Here is a 26,004-nt window from a genome sequence, read left to right on the forward strand (position 1 = left end):
CTACTGCAGCCATTAAAACTTTGCTGCAAGTGAGGCACACCATTGAGACAACCTCCATCAATGGAAACATGCTGGCCACACATGCCTTCAAAACCCTGTATCTCGCAGTTGACATTACAGCCATTATTGCCACGGTACTACCATTAATTCTACTGAGAGATACTTTAGAAAGATATAGAGGAAAGAGGGCCATAACTCCCATTCTTGCCTAAATCCATACAATTGGCACAGTGTGTTGCTATAGTTGGATGTACTACAATTCCTATTTTGTACTATAGTGAAGAGGGACATTTATTCTTCTACTGGCCTGGTTACTGACTCTGGTACCATATACCGATTATTACACTCCACATTGCACTCCACACTCCCTGCCTTGCACCCATCCAAACACCTAAACACTCCAACACACCCATCCAAACACTCCAGCTACCGCCAGACAGGAGCCTCAGAATCAGGGTGTGCCTCAAGGGAAGAAAGGGTGCATCCTTGGGAGCAACGGTTTGAGGATAGCCACCTTGATTGACTGACAGCCAGATCCACTACCATTCCCATTCTCCGCTCCGGATCCTCACGGGCCCACTGCATAAGTAGGGATGCTACGATGGGCTTGCTAAAGTGATATGATTTAATGTTCCCAATTTGTGGTTCAGGGTGCAGGCCTTGAAAGAGTCCATGCAGGATATCTAGAGCCTAGGTACACCTGACTTAGAGTGTGTGGAGATAGTCTCATTAAACTGGAGGAGACTGTACCATGTTCCAATGGAGGTCTGGACCCTACATATAGAAAGTTGCCACTGCAATAGGAAGGTGTTGATTAGACTCAAAGGGATAGTCATTACATCCACTGCAACCTTTTTACATAGACATACTGTGCCTTTCTGGCTGGAGGTCACCTACCGTTGTTCCTGCTGTACGCTGTGTGGCCATCCAGGCCTGTTTGTAATATTAAAGAACATGGTGTCCTTCTACAGAGCGATCCCTCATTTAGAGGGATACGCTACTTTCAAGTATAGAACACTTCTCCATATGGACCCATTGGTGGAAAATGAGCCTGCCATATCTGGCTGCTACATATCATTCATATGGGGAACAGAATATATAATGAATGTACAAAATATATCAGTCATGTCCTTCAGTGCCAGTAAAATAGTGCATGCTGTTATAGTGCACATACAGACGTGGACAAAATTGTTGGTACCCTTTGGTCAATGAAAGAAAAAGTCACAATGGTCACAGAAATAACTTTAATCTGACAAAAGTAATAATAAATTAAAATTCTATAAATGTTAACCAATGAAAGTCAGACATTGTTTTTCAACCATGCTTCAACAGAATTATGTAAAAAAATAAACTCATGAAACAGGCATGGACAAAAATGATGGTACCCCTAGAAAACACAGAACATAATGTGACCAAAGGGACATGTTAATTCAAGGTGTGTCCACTAATTAGCATCACAGGTGTCTACAACCTTGTAATCAGCCATTGGGCCTATATATATGGCTCCAGGTAATCACTGTGTTGTTTGGTGATATGGTGTGTACCACACTCGACATGGACCAGAGGAAGCAAAGGAAAGAGCTGTCTCAAGAGATCAGAAAGAAAATTATAGACAAGCATGTTAAAGGTAAAGGCTATAAGACCATCTCCAAGCAACTAGATGTTCCTGTGAGTACAGTTGCACATATTATTCATAAGTTTAAGATCCATGGGACTGTAGCCAACCTCCCTGGACGTGGCCGCAGGAGGAAAATTGATGACAAATCTAAGAGACGGATAATCCGAATGGTAACAAAAGAGCCTAGAAAGACTTCTAAAGAGATTCAAGGTGAACTTCATGCTCAAGGAACATCAGTGTCAGATCGCACCATCCGTCGTTGTTTGAGCCAAAGTGGACTACATGGGAGACGACCAAGGAGGACACCATTGTTGAAAACGAATCATAAAAAAGCAAGACTGGAATATGCCAAACTACATGTTGACAAGCCACAAAGCTTCTGGGAGAATGTCCTGTGGACAGATGAGACAAAAATCGAAGTTTTTGCCAAGGCACATCAGCTGTATGTTCACAGACGAAAAAATGAAGCATATCAAGAAAAGAACACTGTCCCTACTGTGAAACATGGAGGAGGCTCTGTTATGTTCTGGGGCTGCTTTGCTGCGTCTGGCACAGGGTGTCTTGAATCTGTGCAGGGTACAATGAAATCTCAAGACTATCAAGGAATTCTAGAGAGAAATGTACTAGCCAGTGTCAGAAAGCTTGGTCTCAGTCGCAGGTCATGGGTCTTGCAACAGGACAATGACCCAAAACACACCGCTAAAAACACCCAAGAATGGCTAAGAGGAAAAAATTGGACTATTCTAAAGTGGCCTTCTATGAGCCCTGACCTCAATCCTATTGAGCATCTTTGGAAGGAGCTGAAACATGCAGTCTGGAAAAGGCACCCTTCAAACCGGACACAACTGGAGCAGTTTGCTCATGAGGAGTGGGCCAAAATACCTGCTGAGAGGTGCAGATGTCTCATTGACAGTTACAGGAAGCGTTTGATTGCAGTGATTGCCTCAAAAGGTTGCGCAACAAAATATTAAGTTAGGGGTACCATCATTTTTGTCCATGCCTGTTTCATGAGTTTATTTTTTTACATAATTCTGTTGAAGCATGGTTGAAAAACAATGTCTGACTTTCATTGGTTAACATTTATAGAATTTTAATTTATTATTACTTTTGTCAGATTAAAGTTATTTCTGTGACCATTGTGACTTTTTCTTTCATTGACCAAAGGGTACCAACAATTTTGTCCACGTCTGTAACCCATGCAAGAGGTTATATCCGGAAAAACTTGTAAATAGCACCAAATGGTTAATTTCTTCAATAAAATTATAAGCGATTTACGCATTTCAAGCCAGTTTAAACCTTAATCATCGCTAAAGATGTGATAGCGCTAACATTGTCAAACGATAGGCAACAAACATGTGGCAACACGGGCTGACAATGCCTATAAATATCTTTGGCACCATCACAACTTTAGCTACGAGCAACAGCCAAACCGACTCAAAACGCGTAAGCTACCTGTGATAACAATATGCCTTCTTAACATGAAGGAATAAAGCGTTCTAGATTTTTTGTATTTGCTGTAGGACCGTTTACAGATTTTTGATTTGTGATGTATGGCCTTCCGCTCAGTAAGCGGCCAATGCAGCCCCTTTGTTGATTTATGAAGGCCCTGCAGTAATGGGTGATCTGTATCTTATTTCTACTTTGTTATCATTACAAGTAAACCAAGAGAGTTTAGCTTATGGTGCCTTCTCTATGGTTTTGGCATCTGTGATTTAGAGTGCATTGTGTTGGGAATCACATTATTTGAGATGTCATGACGATGGCACTTAAAGGGGTAGTCCAGGATTTTACTATTGATGGCTTATCCTTAAGGTTTGGCCATCAATATCTTATCGGCGGTGGAACTACACAGCTCCATCCATTGTATAGTAGACAGAGCTTGTATCTGCAGTGCTTCTCTCATTGAAATGAATGGAAACCAACTCCATCCAGTACACAACGTATGGAGCTGTATAGTTATGACACTGACTCCTCCAGTTGTCTCTAATATGGATATGGAGCAGTGGGCTTGGGAGGTGAAATGTGGGCCACAACACCAAGCCAGGCCTACCTTCAGCATACTGCCTGGACTTCCTCTAATAATGACCCGTATAGTACCCCCCAATAGTATGTGCCCAGCCAGCAGCAGTGATGAGGGCCTGGGTGGCCCTATGGGCATCAGCCTACTGGGAAAATTCCCTGCAGGGTGTCTGGCCAGTCCACCCCTGTGTGTGTCCACTCTCAGCGAGGTGGACAGAGAAATAAGAAAAATAACAAACAGCAGGTGGCGCTATACAGATACATTTTATTCAATAGCTGACTATCTATAGTACATTTTTATTACATACAATTACAAAAAGTATTCAGATCCAGGTGCTCGTTTAAAAACTGTAGAATATTTTTCCTGGGAAAACCCCTTTAAGTTGATCAAAATGGACAATTTAATCCTAAACAATCTTATCAGGTGAAATTTAACAACAAATCATCATTTTAGGCAATTGATTCCAGACTATCATCTTCTGAAAAGAAGTTGGTCGTGGTTGAAATTTTTGATCGATTGTGGGATGAAAGATCTTTCATTTAAAGAAAGATCGATCATGGGAAATGTTTCCAAAGAGATAGCTCATTCTTCACCCATTGTCTCTAGACCAGTTTGTACTACTGAATGGCCAATATGTCTAGGCTGCCAACCAATCGTTCTTCAGATGATCGGTGGTTCAATGGTTCTTCAACCTCCTTCGATCTAATGTGTGTGACCACCTATAGCTATTGAATGGTCCATGACATAGGTCTACTTTAGATATCGTAGACCTTTGTTGGAGTAGGATATTTGTCATTGAGACGCATATACATTTCCTCTGTGCTTGCAGCTGATCAGTTTGTCAAGGGATATATTTATAGTCCCTGTCACCCCAGATGACCGCAAATTAAAGTACACCATCCAATTCTCACCCTTCGAAATAGACAGCTGGAAGCGATCAATTATACAAACAAAAGGGAAAATAGTAAGCAACCAATTCTCTGCATGAGGGCAGGAAATGCCGGCCGCACGTATTACTAATGCAAGCTTCATACTAGCACAGCATGTCCTGTCATGATAATAAAAGGACATTCGTTTTTCAAATGGCTGCATAGCTATCCCTGGAAAAAGGCGTGTGTAAATCACAGCAAACTCAAGAACACATTAAACGGTGTGACCTCAGGTCAACATGTAAGACCAATGTCCACGCGGGGGCGGCTGAATGTGTGGAAGGAGGCAGTGTACCTTTCCCGTTTGCAGCATCACTTCGGCTCTAGAGGCAAATTAGCAGTAATCTATTTAGAGGTTTGCACAACATGTGCCTTATTGAATTATATTCTACACAGTTATGTTTGGCAGAACTCTTCATCATGAGCATCTTTACCTAGGACGGTAACATTGCCTCCCCCCCCCCCAAGTCATTTTCAATTAAAGAAGTCCTCTGGGATTACTATGGTATTTAACAGATATGCTCATGTAGTTGCTTACCTCATGTACATCTCCCCCTGACCCCTGGACTCTCCTGACCTGTTTCCACCATGTAAACCAGTCCCTCTGGCTTGTTTCCATCCTGTATGTAGCACTTCCTGTTCCTGTATCCAACCAAACCCATCATACACTTCTTCTTTCTTCCACAGCTCCAGCACCGCCACTAACAACGCCCAGCTAGTTTATAGCTCCTCCCACCCAGCTATTTACATAGACACTCCCCTATCACTGCCCCTAAAAATGCCCAGATCGTTTATAGCTCCTCCCACCCAGCTAGTTACATAGACACTCCCCTATCACTGCCCCTAAAATGCCCAGATCGTTTATAGCTCCTCCCACCCAGCTATTTACATAGACACTCCCCTATCACTGCCCCTAACATTACCCAGCTAGTTTATAGCTCCTCCCACCCAGCTAGTTACATAGACACTCCCCTATCACTGCCTCTAACAGCAACCAGCTAGTTTAAAGCTCCTCCCACCCAGATAGTTACTCAGACACTCTATCACCGCCCCAAACAACACCCAGCTTGTTTATAGCTCCTCCCACCAGTTACGTAGACACTCCCCTATCACTGCCCCTAACACCCAGCTAGTTTATAGCTCCTCCCACCTAGCTAGTTACATAGACACTCCCCTATCACTGCCCCGCCCATGGACATAACATCACAGGAAATAGGAAAGAGCTGCATGGACAGGGTCATGTGACCACAGCCCAGAACAGAGGCTAGGAGCAATAAAAGTAAAAGAATTACATTACAAAATTACAGCAACCTTCATAAATGATTATTGTAATGGATTTTGATGCAAACTGGAAAACACCCCTTCAAGGACCCTTGTTTAAAATAATTGTACATCAGGGATCCCAATAAAACATGAAATCAGTTAAAAAACAAATGTATATGATATAGGACAGTGTCGGACTGGGGTGCCTAGGGCCCACCTGTAAAATGTATCTTGGGGGCCCACCGTACGTACCTGCTCACACAGCAGCAAAATGTTGGCAGATGAATGAATATGGGGGTCCCTGCACCAACTTTGAGAAGGTAGGTCCTGGGGAGAAGATGATACTGGCTGTCCTGCCTCTAGAAGTCATCTCAGCTCTGATCGTGTCTATAATAATAAACTGGGGAGTTTCTTTAATAATTTATCAAGTTTTTTATATGAACATCGGCTGGTTGAGGTGCAGTAAGTCTACTATGTTATGTGAAAAACAAACAAAAAGAGAAAACCGCGCTGCTCAGAATAGGTGTAAGTTCACATTAGGAGTAAATAAGGAGCGTCTTTGCGATGTTATTCCTCAGTATCCTGCGTGGATTATCACAAAAGTCGATGCTCTGATCTCCTAGAGAACAGAAGAAATGGTGCCCCTGACGAAACCCGGGTCAGGGCGGTTGATGAGAGGACGTGCACATTTTATATGATTGTTGTTTTATGCATCTTGTGAGTAGAATAAGGGTCCATTCACACGTCCACAATTTCGGTACGCATTTTGCGGAACGGAATTGCGTACCCATTCATTTCTATGGGGCAGCAATTGCGGACAAGAGTAGGCATTTTCTATTAAGTGCCGGCGATGTGCGGTCCGCAAAATGCGGAACGCACATCGCCGATGTCCGTGTATTGCGGATCCGCAAAGCACACACGGACGTGTGAATGGACCCTAAATCCTTGTATTTAAACTCAGTTGGCGGTATTCACTATGTGGGGCCATTTCCTCTGTCCTCTAGGAGATCTAGCATCGACTTTTGTGATAATCCCCGCAGGATACTGAGGAATAACATCGCAAATACGCTCCTTATTTACTCCTAATGTGAACTTACACCTATTCTGAGCAGCGCGGTTTTCTCTTTTTGTTTGGTTTTCAGTTAATTGTGGAAGGTGCCCACCTGACAACAAAGACCGCAGCGCAATTAGTGAATATTGATTCGGGACTGGACTTTGTTGCAGATTGCATGTTAGTTTGTCCTTTTGGTTTGTTTTGTGTTTTTGTTTTTTTATTCAGTTTTTCTTTTAGTTTATTAAGTTAGGATTGGGTATATTTGTTTATTTGTCACTGTATTTTATCTACGGTGGGGTGGGAGACTAGGGGCCCACCGGGGATTCACCTGCACCCCCGTGGGCCAGTCCGAGCCTGGATGTGGACACAAGGGTATACATGAGCCATATGGAAACTGTGTGATCACTGTCAATAAAAAGAAATACTTGAAGTCGTGATGGGTGAAACCGTACTGAACATTTGATAAGAAATTACACTTATAAGGATTTTTCATCAGTGTTAATTCTTATATATGGTTCACAGTGGGTTGAAAAAAAGTAATAAAATTAAGAAATACTCACCCTAACCGATCCTTCTAACGTCATTCTAACGCTGATTAGTCCCCACTGTTCTCCACTTCCTGGTCCTGACTCATCAAGCAGGAAATGCTACAAAAGTCCCTGCTCAGTCAGTCACTGCTTCCTCTGTTCCAGCACCTGCCGCTCCAATCCTCCCCGCTGCTGCGCTCATGACATCATGTTTTTGGCTGCTAATGCGCCTCTGTACCGCACATGACCACTGCAGACAATCACTGTGCTCAGCGGTGTGCGGCATAAGACCACTGAGGCAAGCTTATAGCTGCGGTAATCATGTTCAGTTCATGGGCATGTCACTGATGCAGTCTGGAAGACAAGCCTCGGTGGGAAGGATGGAGCTCTGAAACAGAGGGGCTCAGGATGATGAGTACAAGTATTAAAATTAACCACGGCAACTCGTGGTTTGGGAATGAAATATTCAACAGCCTCCTATGGATGTTATGTGGTTTCTTAGGCTTAGATGATTACATATGGGCTTCTCGTAAACTCATATTTATGAACAAGGTATGACCCATGAGGTGGTCAACCTCAAATGTCACATTCCTGACTTCATGCCAGTCAAATGCATCATGAATATCATGTACTGTATTAAGTTCACACTCTCGGACCACAGCTACAGGGTCTGCTTATTTGCTTACATCATTGCAGGGTTGTTTTTTTTTGCTTATTGGTAAGAAAAGCCAAGTGATTTAGTTTTTTTGTTTACCCCTTCCCCTCAGAATTTTTAAAGGGATTATCCATGACTAATGTAAAAAATTAGAATCAGAGATCATATAGTACATGAAAGTATTTTTCTAACAAAGCTAGAACCAGCCCTGTACCTCACATGGATCCAGAGATCTCCCCATTCATTGCTCCAATTGTTCTGCTAGATTTAATTTCAAGCTGACAGCTCAAGGGGAGTGTCTTTTCTGCTGCAGCTCAGGGGGCGTGTCCATGCTCTCCCCATCACAGCTCAGGGGGCGTGTCCATGCTCTCCCTATCACAACTGAGCATGTGTGGCCATCTCAGTAAGCAGGACAGAGAAACAAGACAAAACAAACAGCAGGTGACGCTATACATATACATTTTATTGAATATCTCACTGGTTATACAAAATTTCTAATTACATGTAATTACAAAATAATTCAGATCCAGGTGCTGGTTTGAAAACTGTAAAATATTTTTTGTGGGACAACCCCTTTAATGACTTTTTTTTCTTGGAAACCTTAAAGCACACCTTTTCTTCCTGATGTTTTTTTTCCAAATCCTATAGAAAAACCTATGGTAAAAAAAACCTCCAGGGAAAATGCCATACCTACGGGTTTTGAAAAACACTAAAAATGCTTAGCCACAATGTAAAAATGGAAATGATCACCTTGTATGTAGTACATTCATAATGCATTTTTCAATGTTAATATAACATCTGGCCACAGAAAAATAAAGTTAAAAAAAGCTGGAAAAACAACCAAAAGTGCCAAAAGAAAACTTTTGTGCCTTCAACTGAATGGGAAATATTAGGCAGTAGGTGAACTTTCAGTTCTTGAAGTTGATGTGTTGGAAGCAGTATAAATGGGCAAGTGTAAGCATCTGAGCCGCTTTGACAAGAGCCAAAATGTATTATAGAAAGTGCCTGCTGGTCAAGTTACACCTCTGGCTGGAGGGAAGGGGTAAGGTCAAGAATTTGGCATGGGGGTGGGGGCTCAGGCAGCACATAGGCAATGTGCCTTCCGTAACCCTGGCCACAAAGCACAAAGGTAAAGGGGGTCCCAAGTTGAGCTCTTCCACAAGGGCCCAAGAGCCTTTAGCTACGCCCCTGGTCAGAGCATCTCCAAAACTGCAGGTCTGTGGAGTGTTGACAGTACTGTATACAGTAGTTAGTGGCTACCTTATATCGACTTATGGGGCCTTCGTTTATTTGCAGGGGAGCAAAGGCTTAACCTTGTGGTCCAATTCCACGAAAGACCTGCCGTAGCACAAATTGCTGAAAAAGCTAATGCTATGACTACTATTCACATTGTGGGACAAGTTGTACTTCCTAATGGCAACATTTAATATTTCATTCAATGTAGTCGGAAGCTGGAAAAATATTCCTAATGGAGTGGAATTGCAAAAAAACACAATCCCAGCACTGTTTAATGGGTTTTGTTTTTATTGTGTTCCCTGTGTGGTGAAATTGACCTATTACCTTCATTCTCCAGGTCGGTGCGATTACAAAGGTACCACATGTTTATCTAGTTTTTTATAGCTGCATCTATGGAGCTGTGTGAAGGCCCATTTTTGCAGGGTGATCTGTAGTTTTTATTGATAACATATATCAATTTTCAAAAAGTAATAAAAAAATCAAAAAGTTTTTTTATCACTTTTTATTCCATTTTTGGGGAAGTGATGCTACAATAAATGGAGAATCGATTGTCTTAATTTTTTTTTAAATGGATTTCAATTTTAATAGTACGGGTGTTTTGGGACACGGCAATGCTTATGATGTTTATTTTTTTATTGTTTATTTTTATTTTAATTATGGGGAAAGGGGGTGATTAGAATTTTTATATTTTAGCATTTTTTTCTTACATTTTAATTTTAAGGTGGCTACAACAACCAACCATTAGACTGCTTCTCCAGTATATTCCAATGGATTACCATTACAATGCACTGCAGATTCTCTTTGTCGAATGGAGGCCTGCCACCTGCAGGGCTCCATAGGAACTGCAGCTATAAAAGCCTTGGTTTCTTAAGTAAAGCTCCATTCACACGTCCGCAATTTCGTTCCGCAAAATGCGGACCCATTCATTTATATGGGGCAGCACAGGGAATTGCGGATCCACACTTCCGTTCCGCAAAAAAAATAGAACATGTCCTATTCTTGTCCGCAATATTCTTTTAGTGCCGGCAATGTGCGGTCCGCAAAATGGATCCACAAAACACGTTGCGGATGTGTGAATGGAGCCTAAGACCAGGGCTTTTATATATCTCCGCATGGGGAAGCTGTTGTAACCTCGAGAGCGCTTCACTCCCGGGAAAGCTGCTTCAGATGCCGTGGTCACAAGTGAGTTTAAATGTCTGTGATCGGCGATATCTCCAATTAAGGACATTAGCCCTGGGTGGTTACTGTTTAGGGCTACATGCACACGACCGCTGTTTTGGTCCGCATCCGAGCCGCAATTTTTGCAGCTTGGATGTGGACCCATTCACTTCAATGGGGCTGCAAAAGATGCGGACAGCACTCCGTGTGCTGTCCGCATCCGTTACTCCGTTCCGTGGTCCGCAAAAAGCCATTAATGGCTGTCCATATTAATGGCTGTCCGTGCCGTTCCGCAAATTGCGGAACGTACACAGACGCCATCCGTGTTTCCGCAAAACACACAACGGTTGTGTGCATGTAGCCTAAAACAGCAGAAACCCATCAGCTCGCAACGCAGCAGGCCCATCTTTAAAGACCCGACTTCCACTGTACATGTACAGCTGCAGTCAGCAAGGGGTTAAAAAAATTCTGGGAGTACTATAATGATTACCTATCCTCAGGAAAATTGATCCATTTCTGATCATTTGGGGTCCATCTCAGCGCAATCAGCTACAGAGGTAACTGAGCTAAAATTGACTCTGATAACTCTGATAACACACGTCAGACCCCCCACCAATCAGATATTAGTGGCTTATCCCGTGGATAGGTCATCAATATTCTAATCCCATTAAATGCTTTAATTTACAATAATAATAAATGCAATATTTTCTGGAGTTTCTTTCAGAATCTCCTCCCTTTGACTCCAAGGCTGAAGGCTTCATGAAAGCTCTGTTGTATGAATGAAAAATACATCTTGTTACCAAACATCTCACCAGCTGGATTCTAGAGAGGAGACTGAATACAGGACTTGTATTATACGAGGAGTACTAGGAGGGGCAGGGTTACCGGAATGAATGAGACACGAGATGTCATAAAAGTAAAGAAGACTGAAGGATACAAACAATAAGATGCTCAGACAGAGATAAAGGAAATGTGGTATAAAAAAATGACTGATAAGTTTAAATGTTAAACATTTAAAAAAAAAAAAAAGATTTTTGTTTTCATTTTCCATGTCACTATCCATAGTTAAAAAAAAAATCCTAAAATTATGTAGATTTCACACTGACCAGTAGACCAAAAATATGTCAAGATGTCCTGTTCTTTGAGAGCGGCTTACATGGACCATAAACACAATAGTCAGGAGATGACTCTTTGACTTTTATGGAAGAGTTTTCTAAGGCCTCTTTCACACGAACATGTGCGCTCTGTGGTCGTATTGCGGACCGCATTTGCGGATCCGCAATACACGGGCGCCGTTACGTGGGCATTCCGCGTCACGGATGCGGACCCATTCACTTGAATGGGTCAGCAAATTCAGAGATGCGGCATGGTGCAGAACGGAAGCACGGAACTGAACCCTAATGAAGCACTACGGAGTGCTTCCGTGGGGTTTCGTCCCGTACTTCCGTTCCGCAAAAAGATAGGACATGTTCTATCTTTTTGCGGAACGGGCGGATTGCGGACCCATTAAAGTGAATGGGTCCGCGATCCGCTGCGGCTGCCCCACGGTTGGTGTTCGCGCACGTTCGTGTGCAAGAGGCCTAAGTGTGATCTGTGCAGAGATCAGGAGGGAGTAGATAAGCTGTGATATCACATATTGTAAATGGTTCATCCTGTGTTATCTATATAGACATTATATCTGTCATTGTAATCCTGGCTGTGATGATAATGTGATAGCTAAGTGTCCGTGCTTAAGGGCTAGTTCACATGAACTTTTTTTGCGTTCCGTATACGGTCCGTTTTTTTAGTTCCGTATACGGAACCATTCATTTCAATGGTTACGCAAAAAAAAAAACAGTATGTACTTCGTATGCCTTCCGTTTCTGTATTTCCGTTTTTCCGTTCCGTTCAAAGATAGAACATGTCCTATTATTGCCTGCAAATCACGTTTCGTGGCTCCATTTAAGTCAATGGGTCCGCAAAAAAAAACGGAACACACATACGGAATGTACTCCGTATGTCTTCCATATCCGTTCCGTTTTTGCAAAACCAACTATTAAAAATGTTATGCCCAGCCCAAATTTTTCTATGTAATTACTGTGTACTGTATATGCCATACGGAAAAAGGGAATGGAACCGGAAACACTACTGAAACAAAAAACGGAAAAACAGATCCGTTAAAAAACTGACAGCAAAACACTGAAAAAGCCATAGGGACGTGTGAACAAGCCCTAAATTCGTGAAATGGTGGTCAGTGATGCCTCCGAGAAGCTGTCCTTGATGGATCCGTGTTGGGTCCGTGTGTCTGTTTTTTGCTGTCCGTGTGTCATCTGTGTTTAACTGACGCTGCACAGCTGAAAAATTATTTCCAAAGCATCTCTTCCTCATGATCCATGAAACACGGATGGCATCCGTGTTGCATCTGTGGTTTTCATGGACCCATAGACTATAATGGGCATGAAGGATCCGTGAACACGGATCAAGACAGGACATGCATCTGTGCTAAAAAAAAACAGACCCAAACACTGATATGTGAACACACACATTCACCTGAATGGATCCGTGGCCTGTCCGTGCGGAACACGTACAGCACACGTCCGTGGAACACTGAGGCGTGAATGAGGCTTAAGACCCTTTGGATTAGCCCTAAGTTGGTTAACACACTCACTGCCTTAACAGTTACTTGTGCAGAACAGGTGGTCTCTACCATGAGGCCTAGTGGCCAGTGTGAAATCTGCTAAATTTATGGTATTTTTTTTTTTAATATGATGACATAGAAAATTAAAACCAAAGTCCCCCCCACCCAAAAAAAAAAGTCTAACATAAAAACATGATTTAAACAAAAGGTCATTTTCTGATTGCACATTCCCCTTAAAAAATTAATGTAGATGTAGATACCAAGGAATGAAAGCACAAGTTAAGCAGCTCCTTCAGTTCGAGTGATTTCCAGGGATAGTTGTAAGTTACTCAATGGAGTCCATTATACATTCCACTGGGAAATCCTATAAAATCTGTGTGACAAGAGTTTTATTGAGTAAGTAACAAATGCACACACTGATCTTTTGTCTTAAAAATGAGATGGATAATAATCTGAGAATGAGGGCAGTGACCAGAATGCAAAGCAGAAATTGTTTTACTAAGTGGTATTTAAAAAAAAAAGTTAACTCCTTTCTGGGGACAGATTGGCGCTATACGGACCAGAAAAAAAAAACTTTCTTCGTTTCCCATAGCAACCAATCACTGTACAGCTTTCATTTCTTGAAAAATTAGAGCTGTGCTGTGCTTGGTTGCTATCGGCAACTAGAACAATTGTTTTTCCTTTTAAACAAGCTGTACAGTGATTGGTTGCTATGGGAAACGAAGAGAGGTTCTTTTTAGACAGTCTGATAAATCTTCCCTCGTGTATACTGCATATAGAATCATATTAGAGACTATGGTTGTTGTATATGTAACTACTACCCATGTGGTACGTTCCTCCTTGTAGTCACCTTTAATTTATATAATGCCCCATAGCAATCAGTATAAGGCTAGGGCTACACGGGGGACTTGTAACCGTGCAACATATGATCACTGTAAAAAATAGCAAATAATGATAGTGAATGTGGTCCCACTAGAATTCAGCAAGTTTGGATTTCTGCAGCCTGTCGTGAAGCGGTCGTGGTAACCAGGGGTGGACTGGGATTTAAAGCAACCCTGGTAAAAAAAAACTAAAAGTGGCCCCAAGTTGTAGGCAAGGACAACAGAAGTAGGGAGGACCAGCAATACCATAGTGCAACACAAAATATCACCCCAGTAGAACCAAATACTACAGTGCAGCATAAAATACTGCCTTATCACCATACTAAGGATACAGTCAATTTTAGGAGGGCCGCCGGCCAGGTGCATAAGTATCACAATCAGTGTGGGGGGAAGACTCCACACTGAACACCGGAGGGGGAACAGTAACTGGGCCTGGAAACTAGGGAAGGAACAGGTCACCTCCTAACAACCCTAATCAGGGCCCTGACTACCTATCGATATGAATAGACCTTGAAAGTAGGAATATTGGCTTGCTTTCCTAATAAGAAAGCTGTGCCTCTAGCACCACCAGATGTAAGGTAGTTATCCTATAAATCATTGCTCCACCTTGCATATACAGGCCTTGAGACATAAATTAGGATTATGGCCAAGTCAGTGCCTCATCTGCAGTCAGTTATTTTGGGATGATTGCCCCTTCATCAGTTGCAGAGGAGAGAACTGGCTTAGCTGGGTGAAACATCTTCATTGGGAATCTGCAGGGTACTATTTCTCCATGTGAATGGTGCCTAGTAGACGTAAAGAGTTGTATAGGTCCAGGCAATGCTCCTCTGAGAAAAAGGTATACAAATAACTCTCTTTCCAAAAAGAAAAGGAAGCTGAACCTCTGATGCCAACTTGTAAGTTAGACAGACAAAAGACGACCCGGGTGTCCCAAGGGGAGAGGAAGGACAGTGCCCACACAATGTGACCACAAGGGGCACCCGTAAAAGGTAACTCGGTACAAGCTCCCGAGTACAATAGCAGAAAAACAGAAGAATAGAGCTCGAAGTACCAAAGAATAAAAATATTTTTATTAAAGCATGATTAAAAATACACGTAAATGTGATGCCGTAAACAGGATAAATGAGAGCAGAAGAAAGGAAAAGGCGCCACCCTGGGAGGACACACAGGTCACTAGTACATAAATGTATAGCACAGGCAGAAGAGAAATTAGCTCAGTCAGGGAAAAAAGGCGATAAGGCATTCTTCAGATACATAAATGAAAAAAGGAAACTAAAACAAGGAATTACCAAATTAAAAACAAAAGAAGGAAGGTATATGGAAGAAGATAAAGAACTAGCTGACTGCCTCAATGAATACTTCTGTTCAGTTTTTACAAAGGAAAATTAAGGAAAAGGACCTCAGTTAGGAAAGAAGACTAATGAATCTTTTGATGCATGTGTCTTTACAGAGGAAGAGGTTCTAAGTCAACTGTCTAAAATGAATACAAATAAGTCACAGGGGCCTGATGGGATACACCCAAAGCTATTAAAAGAGCTTAGCGGTGAACTAGCAAAACCATTAACAGATTTATTTAACCAATCACTGGCAACAGGAGTCGTCCCAGAAGATTGGAAATTAGCAAATGTTGTGTAGGGAGGAATCGGGCAACTATAGGCCAGTAAGCCTGACATCAATAGTGGGGAAATTAATGGAAACCATACTTAAGGAGAGGATTGTGGAACATCTAAAATCCCATGGATTGAAAGATGAAAAACAGCATGGGTTTACTTCAGGGAGATCATGTCAAACTAATCTTATAGATTTTTTTGATTGGGTGACTAAAATAATAGATGGAGGAGGTGCAGTAGACATCGCTTATCTGGACTTTAGTAAGGCTTTGATACTGTCCCACATAGAAGACTTATCAATAAAGTGCAGTCTTTGGGCTTGGACTCCCATATTGTTGAATGGATTAGGCAGTGGCTGAGGGACAGGCAACAGAGCGTTGTAGTCAATGGAGTATATTCAGACCAAGGTCTTGTTACCAGTGGGGTACCTCAGGGATCTGTTCTGGGACCCATATTGTTTAATATCTTTATCAGTGAAATTGCAGAAGGCCTCGATGGTAAGGTGTGTCTTTTTGCTGATGACACAAAGATTTGTAACAGGGTTGATGTTCCTGGAGGGATACACCAAATGGAAAAGGACAATCTGGCAACTAAAATTTAATGTTGATAAGTGGAAGATAATGCACCTGGGGCGTAAAAACCCAAGAGCAGAATATAAAATCAGTGATACAGTCCTAACCTCAGTATCTGAGGAAAGGGATTTAGCAATCATTATTTCAGAAGACTTAAAGGTAGGCAGACAATATCATAGAGCAGCAGGAAATGCTAGCAGAATGCTTGGGTGTATAGGGAGAGGAATTACCAGTAGAAAGATGGAGGTGCTCATGCCGCTCTACAGAGCACTAGTGAGACCTCATTTGGAGTATTGTGCTCAGTACTGGAGACCATATCTCCAGAAGGATATTGATACTTTGGAGAGAGTTCAGAGAAGAGCTACTAAACTGGTACATGGATTGCAGGATAAAACTTACCAGGAAAGATTAAAGGACCTTAACATGTATAGCTTGGAAGAAAGACGAGACAGAGGGGATATGATAGAAACTTTTAAATACATAAAGGGAATCAACAAGGTAAAAGAGGAGAGAATATTTAAAAGAAGAAAAACTGCTACAAGAGGACATAGGTTTAAATTAGAGGGGCAAAGGTTTAAAAGTAATATCAGGAAGTATTACTTTACTGAGAGAGTAGTGGATGCATGGAATAGCCTTCCTGCAGAAGTGGTAACTTCATCATTTTCCGCTAACTTGTGACAAAAAATAAAAAGTTCTATGAACTCACTATGCCCATCAGCGAATACCTTAGGGTGTCTACTTTCCGAAATGGGGTCATTTGTGGGGTGTTTCTACTGTCTGGGCATTGTAGAACCTCAGAAAACATGACAGGTGCTCAGAAAGTCAGAGCTGCTTCAAAATGCGGAAATTCACATTTTTGTACCATAGTTTGTAAACGTTATAACTTTTGCGCAAACCAATAAATATATACTTATTGCATTTTTTATCAAAGACATGTAGAACAATCAATTTAGAGAAAAATGTATATAGAAATGTAGTTTTATTTGAAAAAGTTTACAACTTAAAAAAATTTTTGCAAGAATTTCGGTCAATTTAGATTAATAACAAAAAAAGTAAAAATGTCAGCAGCAATGAAATACCACCAAATAAAAGCTCTATTAGTGAGAAGAAAAGGAGGTAAAATTCATCTGGGTGGTAAGTTGTATGACCGAGCAATAAACCGTGAAAGTAGTGTAGTGCAGAAGTGTAAAAAGTGGCCTGGTCATTAAGGGGGTTTAAGCTAGGGGGGCTAAGGTGGTTAAGGCTGATGACACAAGAATAATTTATGAATAACAATTTACAAATTTACATAGATTTCTGGGTTCTGTAATTATACATCTTTTCAGGTTAAAAAGATGGTCTACCTACTGAACAGTTGTGAGTTCACCGCCATTCCCATCACCTGCCTGAGCTATGTAATGGATGGCGTGAGCCACAATATTCTACTATATTCTACTACTATTCTACTACCAAAAGTCCAAGATACCTTTAGTACTTACAGTTCATATATGTGAATTCACCAATCTTAGTTATAACTAAGAACCTAATATCTGGGTCCATTCCATCAAAAACGGCCACATTTATCAAGTCAAGTTATCAGAAAATATTAATCAATTGTAAGGTGAAGAGCTGAATATGGCCCTGACCTCACCTAAGAATGTGTCCCCTAACTACAATAAAGGCCTTGCTGAAATATATGATAGATTGGGAAAAAACAGCAATACCGCCAGAGTTTTTATGTTATAACTTTTGTGGCACTCATTTATTGGCATAAATAGCATGATAACTTTCCTTTTTTTTTTTAAAACAAAGAAAATGTTTTTGTATTGCTGCCTCCCAAGACCCATAACGTTTTTCATTTTCTTTCTACAAAGCTGTCTAATCGCTTTCAATGGAAAAATATATATTTTTTAACTTGGAGATTTTTTTATTTAATAAAACTTTACATTTTTTTAAATCATTATTAGTCCCACAATGGGAGTTTTTGATGGGAGACAGAGAGAACTCTCTCCCTCTAAACGTACTTAGATGCCGCTATTGCTATTGACCGCAGCATCTGAGTTGTTAAACGGGTCTGATCGGCACCTTTGCTGGTTCGGCTGCTAGAGTGGGATCCCAGCTCTTATGTGAGAGCCAAGCCCCCACTTTCTGGTGTATGGGAGACCCATGCAGCGCTATTCTAGGCCACCGTGTTTTAAAAGCCATTAATGACTGCCGTAGAAACACGTATTGGCGGTCATTAAGGGGAGTTTAAATTCTGGAATATCCCTCTAATATAAAACCAGTAGGGGATCAGCTGTGTGAAGGGGTCACGGAGCTCAGCGACTGCTGCAGCCTCCCCATTGCCAGGTACAGCGCCATACATTGACTTGAATGAGACAGAGCTGCAGTGCCACTACAGAATGTATGGCGCTGTGCTTGGTAACTACTGAAGAAGGCTAAAGCGCCCTAGAGCGTCTTCAGACAGCTGATTGTCTGGCGTCGGCCCCCACTCATCTAGATTGTCAGCACCTATACCATTGATTTGACTTCTCCATTGGCATTTTGAAGTGCAAATGCAATTCATGTAAAGAAATAAATAAGAACTCGCATTTCTCTTCTCGTGCCTGACTTCTTAATAATACAGTTAAAACGCATATCTTAAAGGGAGTCTTTCACCTAAAATCACCATTATAGAACACTAACATCAGGATCCCCATTACTTTCCCCATATTAGAATGCTACCTTCCATATTGCTGTCTGTGACAAATACCACACCTCGTGCCCGCTTGACGTCGCCTACGTCGAGCTCACGAGAGGCAGTATGGTCACAGGTTACCAAAAACGTGACGTTACGCCCAGGTAAGATTTGCTTGGTACAGTTTACACCTACACCTCCTGTCCACGCGGGCACAGAGAGACAACAAGCTGAGAGAGCCTTTTCACGGCCGCAGTGAAAACAGCGCTGTCTCAGCTCGGATAATCTGCCACCAGCTTCTCGGTTGATATAAACCCGGTCCGCTAACTGGATTATATAGGGTGAGAAACAAACCCGCGGTAGCTTAAAACTAGGCCAAAACACAGACGTGGGGATTCGTGATCGAGATACAAGACAGCACAAGATTAAATTATATATTTAATCGCCGTAAGGGCACACTAAATATAACACAATATACACAGAGAATATATACAGTGGTCTGAGGTTACATATACAGGAGATATAGGTACAACAGGGTAAAGCAGAGCAAAAGTCAGTTACCGGGTAAATGGAAGTTCCTTTGGGTCATAAGGGTGGAATAGTCCTTGGCCGCAGTCACGTGGGGGCAGTGAGGTCAGCTGGTTCCTGGTCTTTCCAAACACATTGGCACGATGTGACCCCCTTCAGAAAAGACACCGCCCTCTGGCTTGCATGGGCTTACGACCTGTAGCCGGAAGCTCCCCTCCCTGCCTATGGGTAGGGTCCACCCCTCCTTCTCTGGTGCTGGGAGCAAATGACCCATAAAACCCCTTAGGGCTCATAGCCCCAGACCAGAATGTCGCAGGAAGATGGTTACGGGCCCAATTGATCCGCCTGGGTTCCGGCTATAACTAGAGTCCAAACATGGTACCGTTATTTGGTTTCTGTGGGGAGATATCTTTAAAGATTCTCAGTGGTATGCTGGCTGGTTACTGGTTTGCTTGAATATCATCTACTATCTGTATTCCTTTCCAGCAAAAGACTGAGGATTAGTGTGTGGCAATGACCTCGGCTGACATGTACGCTCCGGCTGGTAGTCACAATTATACCCTCCTTGTACCATAGGCTCTCATCCGAGCTCCTGCTATTTTTAAATTCTGGAGGTTGGTAGCTTTCTTGACTATCAGCCGTTCGAGCGCTCCTGCCAATGGTCAGAGCCTACACTCCTCTCTACGCTGTATCATATGCTCTTTTCAGAGATCCCTGCCTGCTACCACCGATTCTAAAAATTATAAACACACATACCTACATACCCTGTTTTTCCCCTGAAGACGCTAGGTGTCCCCTAAAGACGCTGCGCACTTCATTCCCCATTATGGGCAGAGGCTCAAGGCCGGCTAGATCGGGATGTACGGGCCGGCACATGCGCATTAAACGCTCTTATGCCTCTGCCCATAATGGAGAATGAAGTGCGCAGGCGCGGCGAATCTGTTGAATGGCGCTGGATTCGTCACTAAGAGGAGGACGTAATCAGAAGATCCTAGGGCGGGCCAGAGGGGTGGAAGGGGAGGGGTTTCGCATGAAAAGCGACGAGGGGCCTGGGCAACGGCCGCATGAACGCCGCCCCTGGGCATCTTCAGAAGCTAATTAACATATTGGATAAAAGTGTTTTTCTGAGAAAATCGGCAATGGACAGCAATATGGAAGGGAGCGTTCTAATATGGGGAATGTAGTGGAGATCCTGATGTTCTATAATGGTGATTTTAGGTGAAAGACTCCCTTTAATGGCTCTTGAAAGCTCTAAGGGTCGTTTCAAGGAAAACATCATCTCAGGTTTGTTGTAGCAGCTCCTTCCTCTGCTTTCCTGAGCCTTGGATTACACGTTCTCCCCATAGACTTTAAGAATAGAGCCTTATATATCCTGAATACAAGGACCTGTCTGTATGAACTGATGCAGGCTAGGTTTTTACGTTTATGTAGCGAGCATGCATGTATCGCTTGTTGTGTGATGTGTGGCTGCAGGTCTAAAAATTCATCTTTTTTTACATGTAGAAAGTATAACGCATTATTTTGTAATACATTATTATGAAAAAGTATTTGCCTAGATCTTCTTTAAATTACTGAATTGAAGTCAATAGGGCGGTCCTATCAGTGATTGACAGCCTTCCCTCTATGACTGTGTACACAGAGAGCTGTCAATCACTGATAGGACAGCCTCCCTGACTTCAAAGCTCAGGATGAGCAGGAATTTAAATTTATAAATTATAAGTTTACTGAATTTTTTCCCACAAAATTATATATCAATCTGCTCAGATCCTTCTGCTCTATAACATTCTGCCCACAGATTGCACTGCATTTTGTATGGTGACAGGTTCCTTTTAAATGAGAATCCTCAAATAGAAAGATATATACAGTACTTGGTAACATACTTCAATTTGTTCCCTGCCACAGGTGTTCTTGTCGTGTTATCATGGGTATCTGTTGAATACTATCTAATATGATAATTAGTATGTATAATTTGTCATGCTGAGTACCTTTGGGCAGATTTACCACACTTCCAATGGTTGTTCTCATTTAGTAGAGCCCCAGAGTCTTTACAATGGCTTTATAAACTTTTCAAAATTTATTTATTTATTTTCTTCTCTTCACTTCTGAAATTTTCTTTATTCCTGCCATTGATACTCCGTCTGAAACTTAGTGTAACTCCTCACTGTTATGGTTGGGATTTAAAGGGAACCTGTCATCATGAATATTCTGTCCAATTTTCCAGAATCATGTTATAGAACAGGAGGAGCTGGGCATATTGATATATAGTTTTGTGGGATAAGATTCAGTATAACTTGTAACTTAGTGATTGAAATCTCATCTTATTGTGGGCTTAGAACTTCAGTGGGTGGAGTCAGAGATAGCTGTGAGTCACTGAGCAGGACCGCCCACTGCCCTCCTAAGCCTAGAATAAGATGTGATTTCAATTAATATATTGCAAGTTATATTGAACCTTTTCCCACAAAACTATATATCAATCTGCTCAGCAGTCTCCTGCTCTATAACATGCTGCTACAGATCAGACTGCACGTTCAATGTGACAGGTCCCCTTTAATATATAATGAGGATTTAATATGGCTGTCTACGCTAAACCTGAATCTAAATATAGTGATCATTTCTTAATAATTTCTTACTTGAAATGTTTTTGGCAATAACTGGCAGCTAAAAAAAAAACCTGTGTGATTAAAGGGGTTATCCCATTAAGACAACTTATCCCCTATCCACAGGATAGGGTATAAGTATCTGATCTGGTGGTGATGGTGGGGCAACTGCTGGAGCTACCACCAATCATGAGAACAATCTCAATGATCAGCCATAATATGTGGGGCAAGTGTTAAATGTTTCTGCAGTGCTTTACTAGGATAAATAATTCATTACACAGTGCTCATTGAAATTAGATACATTACATAACTACTTCATATTGACTTATAACGAGGACATCTGGAAGGGAGTAATGCGAAAAGTGTATAGGGACTGTGGGAGTAAGTACCTGGACTGCCTGTGGCAAACCCATCAAACAGGAAGAAACAAACTCCATGTAGATGTTGGAGGCCAGATTCAAAACCAGTGGCCCAGGAAGAATAGTGCTGACTACAAATTGATATCTTTATTTAGCTTGTATTTCAGTTAATTGTTAGAGAATAGTCTTAACCAGTAGAGCGTGGTCTGCTTACTCACCTCTCTCTTTACTCAAGCTGGCCAATTTCTAGCCCAGCCACTCCTGTCAACTACTGTCTACGCCCAATTGGTAAAGGACACAGAGACCATGAGTTGGATTACATTGGCCATTGCAGCAATTTTATTAAAACCTACACAAATAACATATAAAGAGCTATGCAACTATATATAAAAAAAATCAGGTGTATTACCACCAACCACAAAGACCCCAATATCAGTAAAATGAAAGAGGTCAATGGAGCTACCAAGTCTGGCACCCTTCTGCCCACATACTCCATTTATCCTCAGCCATCTTTAGCAGGTTAAGGGGCACCATGACCAAATGCGGTTGACTATTATAATTTACACACACTCCCCGTGGTCCCCAAGCAGAAGCCAGATTACTGTAACTATAAATGTCTATACTTTGGAGAAACCATATACATGATTAATACTCCACCACCACCAATTTTATGCAAAATCCAAGGACCCCCAACCTGCCAGTGTACCAAGCTGCCATCCAGCTACCTTGACACAAGACAACTGGCCCACAAAATGACACGCAACAAGAAACACAACATCCTCTCGACAAATTTGCTATACTGTAGGAATCAGATATGTACAAGGTACAATTACAGAGCCCGGGAAGGATTTTTCCCTCCCACACTCCACCCCTTTGCGCCACTCCGTTCCTACCAGTTGTTTCCTGATGTTATTGATATTCTCCATTTTTGTGAGTTATATGTTTTTATTGTTTTTGCTTGGTTTCTTTTCAGGGATACAGGGGCAGCATGATAATTCCACCAAAGAAATGAACAACATGCTGGGTCATAAAATATCTCTTCCATGTGACGTGTACAGCCATGATGATTCCAGCACCCCCACACTACAGTGGTTGTATGTAAGTACATACTTGTTTCACACCATTCTTAAGAAAAATTAAGGGTTCCCCATACAGTGTTGAGTATCTCAATGAATATTCTGTCAACTGGAGTAATGTGCCATATTGCAGCAATTTCTATGTGTCTGCAAGCTGTGTCTATGGAGGTTTTGCAAAGTCCGGTCTCCGAACCTCCATCCAGTCTCAATCCACATATGGTACACTGACAGTGCAGGAGGAAACATAATGTTGACCATGGTCAATTCACACTTGCAAAAGACAGAGCCAAGGATCCAGCAACTTGAAACACATTAACTTTTATTTCAGATTTCTAAAAACATGTAGAAAAACATCCTCAGGAGTGCTGATGCGTTCTAAACCTCTGCAGTGGGTTCCAAGTAGCATGTCTCTCTACAGAGATTTACTAATCTGAAGGAGATGTGGCTTCAAACAGGAGGTCTCTTTGTATAGAGATATGCTATGACTAGGGATGAAAGAACACCTGAAAGTTCGGGTTCTCCGGTTTCGGCTGAACTTCGGCTTAAAGTTCGGGTTCGGGACCCGAACTTGACCCGAACCCCAACCCCATAAAAGTCAATGGGGACCCGAACTTTGGGGCACTAAAATGCCTGTAAAATAGACATAGTAAGGGCTAAAGGGCTGCAAAAGGAAGCAAAATGGGGATAAGGGCAGGACAATTGCCCTGCAAACAAATGTGGATAGGGAAATGACTTAAAATAACAGAATAGAAAAAAATAAAAAATAATACTCTTGAACTAGGAGGCGGATGTCAAAGTGAAGTAGGAGGTTGAGGAGGTGGTGGACGTGGCGGTTTAGGTGAAAGCGGCGCTGGAGGAGGAGGAGGTAGCCTCATCTTGTTTTTTTTTATTTAACTTTTATTAAATTTTTATTTTTTTATAAAAATATGGCCTGATAACAGTGGAAATTACCCCTCTTCCTCCTCCTCTTACTCCTGTGCCACCTCCTCTTTCATCATCGCCCGAAGTGTTTTTTAAACATCGGCACTGGCCATGTTGGTGGAGTACTCGAAACAGCGCAACACGGCACACACGTCCCTCATTGAGGCCCACTCGTTGGTGGTGAAGTGGTGCTGTTCCGCAGAGCGACTCACTGGTGCGTGCTGCAGCTGAAACTCCACTATGGCCTGCTGCTGCTCGCACTGTCTGGCCAGCATGTGCAAGGTGGAGTTCCACCTTGTGGGCACGTCACATATGAGGCGGTGAGCGGGAAGGCCGAAGTTACGCTGTAGCGCAGACAGGCGAGCAGCGGCAGGGTGAGAACGCCAAAAGCGTGCAGAGACAGCCTGCGCTTTCTGCAGCAGCTCTGACATATCGGGGTAATTTTTCAGGAACCTCTGCACTACCAAATTCAGCACATGCGCCAGGCAAGGGATGTGCGTCAAACCGGCTAGGCCCAGAGCTGCTACGAGATTTTGTCCGTTATCGCACATTACTAGGCCGGGCTTGAGGCTCAGTGGCACCAACCACTCATCGGTCTGTTGTTCCATGCCCGTTCACAGCTCCTGAGCGGTGTGGGGTTTTTCTCCCAAACAGATGAGTTTCAAAACTGCCTGCTGTTGTTTACCCCTGGCTGTGCTGAAGTTGGTAGTGAAGGGGTTACACTGACTGGATGAGGAGGTGGTAGAGGATGAGGAAACGGAGTAGGAGGAGGAAGAGGCAACAGGAGGCAAAGAGAAACGTCCTGCAATCCTTAGTGGCAGAACGACATGCACCAAACTGCTATCTGCCTCAGGCCCAGCCGCCACTGCATTTACCCAGTGTGCAGTTAGGGAGATATAACGTCCCTGACCGTGCTTACTGGTCTACGTATCGGTGGTTATGTGGACCTTGCCACAGATGGCGTTGCGCAGTGCACACCTGATTATGTCCGCCACTTGGTTGTGCAGGGCAGGAATGGCTCGCCTGAAAAGTAGTGGCGGCTGGGAACACGTACAGCCACCGCTATAAGGTTTTTAAAAGTCTCCGTCTCCACCAGACGGAATGACAGCATTTCAAAGGCCAGACATTTATGCCTCGCTTCAGGCTCTGATTGCACAGCGTGCAAACCACTCGCGTCTTGTCGTCAGCACATTGTCTGAAGAACTGCCAGGGAACTCCTTGGAGCTGGCTTTGGTGTGCTCAGTCCCTGGGTGCGGTTGGCAGTAGCAGGCATATTGGCTAGGGAACGGCCACTTTGCTTTTGCACCCTGCTCCCTCTTTTTCTGTGCGACCACCGCCTCTTTCTCCGAACTGCACACGTCACTCACATGACCTTGATTCCATGTGGGGTATAGGACCTCATCATCCTTCACATCATCTTCCACCCAGTCTTCACCCCTGCTCTCCTTGCCTGTCTGCACACGGCAGAAAGCCCCAGCAGTTGGCACCTGTGTTTCGTCATCATCAGACACGTGCTGCGATGGTCCTCCCATGTACTCATCCTGAAACATAAGTGGTTGGGCATCAGTGCACTCAATCTCTTCCACTTCTGGGGCAGAGCTATGTGGACGGCCCACGGAAACCCTGCCAGCAGTCATAAAAAAGCATAAGAGACTGCTGCATGGCTCAGACTGCTTGGCTGATTTGCAAGGGGGTGAGGTGAAAGACAGATGCCCATGGGCTGCAGG

General features: G+C 42.7%; 1 protein-coding gene across 1 annotated transcript in view; it reads left to right on the forward strand.

Annotated features, from left to right (window-relative positions):
• The window catches only part of MCAM (melanoma cell adhesion molecule), an 87,801-nt gene that overhangs the window by 15,864 nt on the left and 45,933 nt on the right, over nucleotides 1–26,004 (forward strand). Inside the window, exon 2 of the mRNA XM_044282350.1 lies at nucleotides 23,254–23,378. Coding sequence (XP_044138285.1) covers nucleotides 23,254–23,378 — 125 coding nt within the window. The remainder of the gene's footprint in view (nucleotides 1–23,253; nucleotides 23,379–26,004) is intronic.

The sequence above is a fragment of the Bufo gargarizans genome, chromosome 2 (genome assembly GCF_014858855.1).
Source record: "Bufo gargarizans isolate SCDJY-AF-19 chromosome 2, ASM1485885v1, whole genome shotgun sequence".
Taxonomy (NCBI): domain Eukaryota; kingdom Metazoa; phylum Chordata; class Amphibia; order Anura; family Bufonidae; genus Bufo; species Bufo gargarizans.